The 10,256-nt window shown below is 50.7% G+C and overlaps 1 protein-coding gene and 1 long non-coding RNA gene across 2 annotated transcripts; one reads left to right on the top strand and one right to left on the bottom strand.

The window, feature by feature from the left end:
• Nucleotides 1-6,544: 6,544 nt before the first annotated feature.
• LOC131894057 (olfactory receptor 2Z1-like) lies at nt 6,545-7,489 on the bottom strand. The gene has a single exon (XM_059244194.1). It carries the CDS (start codon nt 7,487-7,489, stop codon nt 6,545-6,547), a length of 945 nt encoding a protein of 314 aa, XP_059100177.1.
• Nucleotides 7,490-7,803: 314 nt separating this feature from the next.
• LOC131894437 (uncharacterized) lies at nt 7,804-9,398 on the top strand. The gene is made up of 2 exons (XR_009374913.1): nt 7,804-8,237; nt 8,937-9,398. It is a non-coding gene; the product is annotated as an uncharacterized LOC131894437 (long non-coding RNA).
• The last annotated feature ends 858 nt before the right edge of the window (nt 9,399-10,256 follow it).

The following is a 10,256-nucleotide window of genomic DNA, read 5'->3' as shown; positions in this document are numbered from 1 at the left end:
CAGGACCCAGGCACTTTGACCACTCAGCAAAACTGCCATTTTGTTGTATCTTTTTTATAGCCATGACTTAATGAGGTCTAGAAAGGCTCCTCTGAACCCTTCACAGCTCACTGCCTGGTGTGGCCTCTTTCTCCTTCTGCTCAGCTCATCTGTCTCCACTCACCTATGGGAAGTGTCCCTCCGACTCTGGGATTCCTGGTGGGAGGTGAGCCAGCTTTTCTTGGGAAAGGGTCTTGGATGGCCTGTGACCCGTGCTCTTTGTCCCTACCAAGGACAAAGCAAGGCCTTGGTAGAGCACTATTTACCCTCCATCCTCATATCCTGGGCTTAGTCTCGAGGGTCTTGTTAGGACACTGGCTAATTGTCTGTTCTGTGTTTGGTTCCTATCGGGCCAGCTTCTCAGGGGCCGAGGGCACAGGAGCTCCTTCCCAGGTTTTCCCTCCACACCTGTGGTGCCCGTGTCTCTAGGATTCTTTGGGGGACTCCCTGAAGAGCATGGCTCAGTAGAATTCCCTTGACGCTGTTAGTCTTGCCCAAACCCTGGGGTAGGTTTGTGGCTTCCAACTGCTGGGAGCAGTAGCCGCATTCATACTTATTATTTTGTTATCTTTTCGGGGGACGAGGGACACAATGTCTATAGCAGGCGCAATTCCTGTTTTGTCCATATGTGTTCAGGCTTGTAACATTCTCATATCCTCCAGTGGGAATGGAGTCCCATGAATTAATGCCTTACCATTCCTCTCAGCCTGGTCCTGTTCTTCCAGGAATGGCTTCCCTGCCTCACTTTGACAGCAGCAGCTGTTCCCTTGCTGAGGGGTGCTCCCCAACCTCACGTGGGGTCAGGTTCCTACTGACCTCACTAGTTTTTTTTATAATCACTACCCATCTCCCATTCTCTTCTAAACTATGCTTTCTGGGGCCCCGAATTGCATATTTGGGTCCTCTGACAGGAATTTCCCCACATCTCCTGAGGGTTTGTTCCTCAAGCTGAACTCTGTCTGTTTATCCCAAGCCCGTTCTGCAGGATACAGTTCCCTGCACCGCTTCCCACCCTGGCTCTGGGCTCTCCTTACCCTTGACCTGCGGTTTTGTTGTTGCTGCTTGCTCTCACACCCTGGAGTTTCTCAAGCACAGGGCTTGGGGCTGGGCTTTCTCTGCTGTCCACACGCTACTCAGCAGGGACTGGGTGTCAAGGGCTGGCAGGAGAGAAGCCATTGCTGGGATGAACAAACTAGTCTTTGGGAGAGGTGCTGTGAGGGCGCACTCACGTCTTCCCAGGGGACCACAGGAGCTTCTGGCTGGACGTGCTGCGGCGTGAACACCGTACGTCCTGATCATGGGAGGGGGAGAGACTGGAGAGACAGTTCAGTAGGTGGGAGAATTTTCTGCTTTTGCAGAGAACCCTCGTTCAGTTCCCAGTTCCCAGCTGCCTGTAATCCTAGCTCCTGCTCTGGGCCTGAGGGTACTGCACACACTTGTACAAGCTCCACCCCCCCCAGACAAACACACAGACACATACGTAAAAAATAAAACAACTCTTTTTGTTTGTTTGTTTGCTTTTCTGAAGCAGGGTTTCTCTGTGTAGCCCTAGACCAGGCTGGCCTTGAATCAGAGATCTGCCTGCCTCTCCCTCCCAAGTGCTGAGATTAAAGGCGTGCACATCATCACTGCCCGACAAAAAAAAACTCTTTCTAAAAGACAAAACAAAGAAAAGGATTAGTGCAGTCAGGATGATGATGCACAGCAGTCCCCAGCGCTGGGATCTGGAAGCCCACTCCCATCGCATGGAGACCAGACCTGGCCTTCCAGCATCTTCATGACTTTTTATTTTGCTGCATGCTTTGATGTTGTGAAACACTGGATTGTGTGACTTTAAACTTCTTCCTCTGGGTCTCCTGCATTTTGGGGGACTCTGCATCACCTTCAGGCATCACCCTAACTCTGGGAGTGAGCAGCAGCCTGGCCGTGAGGATTGGAGGAGGCACCTCGTCCCCTAGTGGCCACAGTGAGAATCACAGCACAGAGCATAGCAGCTTTAACCCCAGAGGTGCCTCCTCCTGGTCCCTCTTCCTCCTCCCTTCACTTCCTCCCTCCGTCTTTCCTTCTTCCCTTCTCAGTCTTCTCCTTATTTCTCCATCCTCCATCTTCCCTCCTCTCTCTCTTCTCTCCCATCCCCTCCCCTTTTCCTGTGTAGCAGGTGAACCCAGGACCCATCACATGCCAGGCAAGCACTCTTCCACTGAACCACACAGAGAGCTACGGTGTTTCCAGATTAGTTGAGATTTTTATGGAGTCGTGGTTCAAGGCAGATGTTTAGTGTGTACATGTCACATAGTAGACTACCCCATACCCCCACCACAGGATCTTACCATGTAGCCCTGGCTGGCCTGGCCTAACTATTCTCCTGCCTCAGCCTCCTTTATTGTGGGATGACAGGTGTGCCATCATGACAAGAGTTGCTTGATTATACTTTTGGGTTTTATCTTGTTGTAGATAGAGTCTAGCTATGTAGATCAGGCTGGCTTAGAACTCTCCATATCCCTGCCTCCTGCCTCTTCAGTGCTTGGATGGCTGGTGTGGACCATCACTTCTGGCTTCAGTGTCCATAGTTAGTGTTTTCTTTTTCTGTCTGGTTGGGTCCATCCAGTTGCTGTGTGTCTTAGTTTGCTTTCTACAGCTGTGATTAGAGCACCATGACCAAAAGGAACTTGGGGAGGAAAGAGTTCATTTGATTTACATGTCCTGAATCACAGTCATTGAGGGAAACCAAGGCAGGAACTCAAACTGGGCAAGAGGAACCTGGAGGCAGGAGCTGATGCCGAGGCCATGTGGGGGTGCTGCTTACTGGCTGGCTTCTCCTGGCTTGCTCAGCCTGCTTTCTTATAGGCCCAGGACCACCAGCCCAAGATTGTCATGGTCCTTCCACATCAATCATTAATCAAGGAAATCAAGCCCCACGGGCTTGCCCATAGGCTCATCCTAAGGAGGTGTTTTCTCAACTGTGGTTCCCTCTTCTCAGATGACTGACGCTCGGGTCAAGTTGACAAAACTAACCAGGACACCGTGTGTCTTGTGTATGCTCACCTGAGGAACTCCTCAGCTGTAACCAGGACACTGTGTGTCTTGTATACGTTCATCTGAGGAACTCCTCAGCTTTCTTTGATCTTTCATGACACTGACTATTTAAGAACATATCTAGGGCTGGCTTGAGGGCTCACTGGGCAAAGGTGCTCGCCATCAAGGCTGACTTGATTTTGATCTCTGGGTTCAATATGGTGGAACAACTGACTGCCTCAAGTTGTTCTCTGACCACACACATACCAAATAAATAACAAGTAATAAATAAGTCATTTAAAAACAAACCTATTTAGATTTTGATTGCTAAGATTTGCTAATGGTGATTTGCTATTGGTGATCTTCCATCACTGAAGATCAAAACACTTTGACTTCTTCTTCTTCTTCTTCTTCTTCTTCTTCTTCTTCTTCTTCTTCTTCTTCTTCTTCTTCTTCTTCTTCTTTTTGGTTTTTCGAGACAGGGTTTTTCTGTGTAGCTTTGCGCCTTTCCTGGAACTCACTCTGTAGCCCAGGCTGGCCTGGAACTCACAGAGATCCGCCTGCCTCTGCCTCCCAAGTGCTGGGATTAAAGGCAAGCGCCACCACCGCCTAGCTCACTTTGACATTTTCTAGGCATGGTAATGCAGACATTACTATTCCAGTTACTTTGGGAGGCTGAAGCAGAGGAATTACAAAACATAGTGAATTCAAGGATAGGCCCTGCCCCACAATAAAAAGGAAAAGAACTAGGAGGGGGGTGTAGCTCAGGGGTGGAGCCCTGTCTAAAATTCTCCAGTGAAGGGCTAGGGGCGTGGCTCAGGGGTGGAGCCCCGCCTAGAATCCCCAGTGAGGGGCTGGGGGCGTGGCTCAGGGGTGGAGCCCCGCCTAGAATCCCCAGTGAGGGGCTGGGGGCGTGGCTCAGGGGTGGAGCCCCGCCTAGAATCCCCAGTGAGGGGCTGGGGGCGTGGCTCAGGGGTGGAGCCCCTGCCTAGAATCCCCAGTGAGGGGCTGGGGGCGTGGCTCAGGGGTGGAGCCCCGCCTAGAATCCCCAGTGAGGGGCTGGGGGCGTGGCTCAGGGGTGGAGCCCCGCCTAGAATCCCCAGTGAGGGGCTGGGGGCGGGGCTCAAGGTGGAGCCCTGTCTAAAATCCCCCAGTGAAGGGCTGGGGGCGTGGCTCACAAATCAAGCCCCTGTCTAAGCCACTAATGGCAGTACAGACACTGTCCACTTAAAACTCGGAGTTGAGCAATCTTAGTTAAGCCTTGGGCCCACTGTCAGTGACAACAGAGGCTTGAAAATGGCAGTATCACCAGGTAGTGGTGGCACACACTTTTAATCCCAGCACTCAGGAGGCAGAGGCAGGCAGTTCAAAGCCAGCCTGGTCTACAGAGTGTGTTCCAGGACACCTAGGGCTACACAGAATCCCTATCTTGAAAAACCAAAAAAAAAAAAAAAAGGCAGCATCAATCAGTGACAGAGTTGGTAGTTATTGGTGGGTTCCCATTCCACCACTCAGCTCTGTAACTATCAAAACAGCACAATAACTCATGTGTTGACTGGCCAGAGAGGGTCACCCTGAGTGGCTGTTCTTCTACTTAGGTAAAATTTGCAGATGTGACCCAAGCAAAGTCACTGCCAAGGTCAGCAGGAGTTGGAAGTTTCAGAGCCTTGTTGGTGGTTCTTTCTCTGTGGATTTCAGAGGTTGGATCCTAGAGTCCTGGCCTATGATTCTCCTCCTCCTCCTCCTCCTCCTCCTCCTCCTCCTCCTCCTCCTCTTCCTCCTGTTCTTCTTCTTGTGACACAGGGTCTCACTGTGTAGCCCTGGCTGGCCTGGAACTGACAATGTAGACCAGACTAGCCTGGAACTCACAGAGACACACTTGCCTCAATCTCTAGATGGCTGGATCAAAGGCATGTGCCACCATGCCCTTCATGCCCTGTAACTATTCCTGGAGAGAAGTGAATAAATGTTTGTTCACTCTGGAGAGGCACTGACCACAGACCAAAGTAATTACTCTACCCACTCTAGCTCAGGGAACCAGTGCATTCACTGGGGTCACTTAGTATGGGTGACTCAAAGGCAGCTCCCAAAGCCCCCCACAGCATGGTGGTCGACTCACAGAAGCTGTACAATTTGCAGACAGTTCCACCTTCGAGTCTCCACCCCAGCAGTTCTTACCACTCTGTAACCTTGGGGAGGGGCCTTGCAAATCCTGTAAATTTGAGGAGTTTCCTGAGACGTGTAAGTTTTGTTTACTTCCTTCGTCTATGATACGAGCCTTTATCCCTTCTCCGGGAGTTTGGAGGAAATCACTAGACAACAATCCCTCCCAGATTGCAGAAATGTTAATCATGGCATGAGGCAGGCTGGCTTTAGTGCCTCTGTTCACTTTCTGTTGCTATAACCCAATGACTGATAAGTTATAAGGGAAAGGAGTTTATTTTGGTCTGTGGTTCTGTGAATACAAGGTTGAAGGGCCATATCTATCAGTGCTTCTTTTTTTTGGAAACAGTCTTACGTAGTCCAGGTTGACTTCAAACTCAATATGTACCTGAGTGACCTTGGACTGCTTTTTAATTTGTATTTATCATTATTTTTCATGTGTGGTGTGCATGTGTGTATGTATTTTTGCATGTGTGTATGTGTGTGTGTGTATGTGCACACGCAGAGCCCTGGAGTTGATGTCAGGATTCCTCTTCCATTCCTCCATCTCCACCTTATTCTTTGAGACAGGGTCTCTTGATAAAACTCAGAGCTCACCAATGTGGCTAGTCTGTCTAGCCAGCTTGCTCTGGGGATCCCATCTCTGCCTTTGGAGGCTGAGATTGGAGGCGAGTTGTCATGATCACTCAACATTTGTGTGGGCTCTGGGAATCTGAACTCACGTCGTCATGCTTATGTGGCAAGCATTTAAAGGTTGAAGCCATTTCTCAGGCCGATTATGAAATCCCTATCCACCTTCCCAATGTCAGGGTAAAAGGCATGCTTCACCATGTGCAGCCTAGAACACCTGCCCTCTTATTTAAATAATTTACAAAACATTTATTATGTGTGTATATGCCATAAGTGTGTGGGTGCCCAAGGAGGACAGAAGAGGGCATTGGATCTCCTGGAGCTGGAGTTACAGGCAGTTGTGAGCTGTGAGACATGGGTGCTGGAAACCAAATGCAGGTCCTTTGGAAGAACAGCAAGTGCTCTAAACAGCCAATCCATCTGCCTTCCCCTAAATTTTTTTTTTTTTTTGAGGCAGCTTCTTGCTATGTCTTCAATGCTGGCTGAAGAGTTGAGTTAACCTTCCTGCCTCGGCGCCCCTGTGCTAGTATGGAGATGATGGGCATGCACCCCAAGCTGGGTCATAACATCTATTTTTCTGCAAGTTCACCCAGAAGTGAGAAGTGCACCCTGGAGGAGGCAGCTGGCCAGTTGCAATGACCCGTGCGCATGTCCAGCCTTAGAGAAGAACTCCTGGGAAAACCAGCATCCCAGGACATCACCGCTTGGCCCTGAAGTCAGCCCTGCCCATGGCCTTGACCAGGGCCATTCGGACTTCTCTGTTCCTCAGGCTGTAGATGAGGGGGTTGAGGGTGGGGGTAATGAGGCTGTAGAAGAGGGATACCACATTGTCCTGTTGTGGGCTGTGGTAGTTGCCCGGGACCATGTACATGAACACAGCTGCCCCGTAAAAGAGACCCACGACGGCCACGTGTGAGGAGCATGTGGTGAAGGCCTTGTGTCTAGCTTCGGCTGAGTGCATGCGCAGCACGGCCCCCAGAACGTGGCCGTAGGAGGTGAAGATGAGCGACAAGGGCAGCAGTAAGATCAGCACCCCGGAGATAGAGAGCGCCAACTCATAGGCGGACGTGTCTGCACACGACAGCTTGAGGAGGGCTGGCAGCTCGCAGAAGAAGTGGTCCACGGTGTGTGAGGCACAGTAGGGGAACTGCAGGGTGATGGAGGTCTGGATGGAGGCCACAAGCGCACCTGAGAACCAGGACGCGCCCACCATCACCAGACACACCTGGCCTCTCATGAGCACTTGGTAATGCAGGGGGTGGCACACCGCCACGTAGCGGTCATAAGACATGAGGGATAGAAGGACGCCCTCAGAGACACCCATGAGCATGAGGAAGAACATCTGGGTGGCGCATCCCCCGAAGGTGATGGTGTTCTCTCCCTGCAGGAAGTCAGCCACCATCTTGGGGATGGTGACCAGCGGGAAGCCAACATCCAGAAGTGAGAGTTGGCTGAGCAGGAAGTACATGGGTGTGTGGAGTCTGGAGTCCGTGGCAATCAGGAGAACTAGGATGGTGTTGCCTAGCAGTCCTGCGGTGAACATGGTGGCCACGAGGAAGAAGAGGGTGAGATGAGGCCCTGTGTAGCTGAAGAGCCCCACGAGGGTGAAATCTGAGGTTGTCGACGCATTTGATGCCCCCATCCTCCCAGAGTGCATCACTGTCGAGGGAAGGACAGGTGATTTGGTAAAGGGTCCCAGTGGGAGAATTTTACATCATACTGTAACTGTTTGGTGGTGGTCTGGAGTCTCACTAGAAGGGGATGAAAATTTATGAATATATCCAGGGTCAGCTCCAGTGAGGGGCTGGGGGCGTCGCTCAGGGGTGGAGCCCCTGCCTAGAATCCCCCCAGTGAGGGGCTGGGGGCGTCGCTCAGGGGTGGAGCCCCTGTCTAGGATCCCCAGTGAGGGGCTGGGGGCGTGGCTCAGGGGTGGAACCCCAACCTAGAATCCCCCAGTGAGGGGCTGGGGGCGTGGCTCAGGGGTGGAGCTCCTGCTTGGAATCCACCTGTGATCAGAACATGGAGAAGTCCACCCTGGTATCTGAGAGATACCATCACGATATCTCTCAGGGAAGCGCAATCTACTAACATTTACTATTGAAGTATGCCACTAAGCTGAAGGGCACAAGCCAGCTCCAGTGGAAGATCAGAGGCACACAGCTCTCCAGACACCCTGTGGCTGAATCAGGTGTGGGATTTTGAAGAAGTCAAGATTCGAAGTACGGAGACCTTGCCCAAGATGACACATGAAGACAAAGGTAGATCGAGAAATGTCTAGAACCGGGAAAAAAGGCTCATTTCCGTATCTTTGGCAGAGAGCAGATCTGAAAATCGAGAACCGTCAGAAATGGAGTGTCTGGGATGGTTCAAGAGAGACGGAGAGTCAGCAGGTTGGACTAAGTGTTCCCAATGACAGAGGAGACACATCAGCCTGCTTGTTAAGTTTCTGGTGTGTGTGTGCGTGCGTGTGCGCGCGCGCTGCGCGCGTGTGTGTGTGTGTGTGTGTGTGTGTGTGTGTGTGTGTGCGCGTGTGTGTATTTGTGTGTGCGTTTGCATGTGTGTAGTCTAGTTGTCAGTCTTGGGTGTTGTTTCTCAGGGGCTGTGCTGTCCATCTTGGTGTTTGAGATGAGGTCTCTCCCCAGCTTGGAGCTTGCCAAGTAGGCTGGCTGGTTAGCAAGCCAAGGGACCAGCCTGTTACTGCCTCCGCAGAGCTGGGATTACAAGCTTCTGCTACCATGCTTGTTTTCTCTCTCTCTCCCTTGCTCTCTCTCTCTCTCTCCTTCTCCTCTCTCTCCCTCCCCCACTCTCTCTCCTCCTCCCTGACTGTGTATACATACACATGTGGTGGCCAGAGAGCAACTTGGAGGAGTCAGTTCTTTCTCCTACTATGTGTGTCCCAGGGACTGATTCAGGTCCTCACGCTTGTATGTCAAACACTTTTCTGACAGAGTAGCCTCCCCAGCCGGAAGCTAGCTCAGGGCAGGTGCGTCCTGTTTCGTGTGTATGAATGTGTGGCCATCCATCCACCAGCCTCCCCTCCCCCTGATCTCAGAGCATCTTGCAGTAGTGTTTATACTTCTCACCTCCAGCACTGAGCACATCTATGTTGAAGATGCCCCTGTTATGGTTGATGGGGACACATTCAGAAGCACAGACATTCTGGCCTTTGGACCACAGGACAGACACCTGCTTTGCCATGTGTCCACAGGAGGTGAGACACTTGGACATCAGGATCTGCCTGGAGACCACTGGGCACCCAGGTCACCATGCCATTACCATGGATACCCTCCAGCCTCTCTGACTTGCCTTCCTCTAACACAGCTTTGCTGAGCTTCATCAGAAACCTTTGGTCCAGGACTGGAGAGATAACTCAGTTAAGGGCATGTGCTGTTGCTCCAGAAGACCAGAGTTTGGTTCCCAGAACCCATGCCAGATGGTTCACAACCACCTGTATCTCCAGCACCAGGGGATCAGACACCTCTGGCCTCTGAGAGCATACACACACACATACACATGAATTAAAATGAATAAATTGATTACTAATAATTAAACCCTTGGAAAGGGCCCAGTGAGACGAACCAGTGGGTGGGCATGCTTGCTGCCAAGTTTGAGTTCAAGCCCCGAGGAACAACATGGAGGCAGGGGAGCACCAACTCCTGCAAGCTATCTTACAACCTCCACACACTTGTCGTGATGTGTACCGCCTCCCCGCAAAGGCAGTCTGATGGCATTTTCCTTGGCCTAACTGCTGTCCTCTCTCCACTCTGTCTCTTCTGTCTTGCTCCCTTTGAAGTCAAATCACTGAAGGCATTGTCTTTCCAGTATCCTTTCCCAAGCTGCTCTGTTAGGCAGCTATTTCTTCCCGATTGAAACAGTCCCTCCTGGAGACTCCCCAGGCCCAGGAAATGGAGCCAAGATTGACAAGGCCCCATGACAAGGTTATAGAAGCCATGAAGTGTTGCTGAGGGGGACTAGAGGGGCATGTCACATGTGATGGGACAAAGACAATGGCAGGAATGACGTAACAATGATGACTCTAGAGAGACAACGTCCACTTTGGTGAGGTTTATGTACAACACCCCAAGAAGTGTTAGATTTGTTTTGGTCTTTCTTTCTTTCTTTTTTTTTTTTTTTGATAGGGTTTCTCTGTCTGTCCTGGAACTTGCTCTGTAGACCAGACTAGCCTCTAACTCAGAATCTCCCTATGGACTGTATTCATGGTTTAAAGTTTTATTTTGTTGCTAAAGGATCTTCAATTAAATCTTCAGTTCAAATTTTTAAGTCTCAGACTTAACAGGAATTAAGTTGTAAAATCTTATAAAAGCTACTAACTTGTACACTGTTCAAGATAATTAAGACATGCAAGTTAATTCTCAGTTACCTTATAAATGATCAAATTTCTTTTTGTG

This window comes from Peromyscus eremicus, chromosome 17 (assembly GCF_949786415.1).
Source record: "Peromyscus eremicus chromosome 17, PerEre_H2_v1, whole genome shotgun sequence".
In the NCBI taxonomy this organism is placed as follows: domain Eukaryota; kingdom Metazoa; phylum Chordata; class Mammalia; order Rodentia; family Cricetidae; genus Peromyscus; species Peromyscus eremicus.
This window is presented reverse-complemented; position numbering and strand designations above follow the sequence as displayed.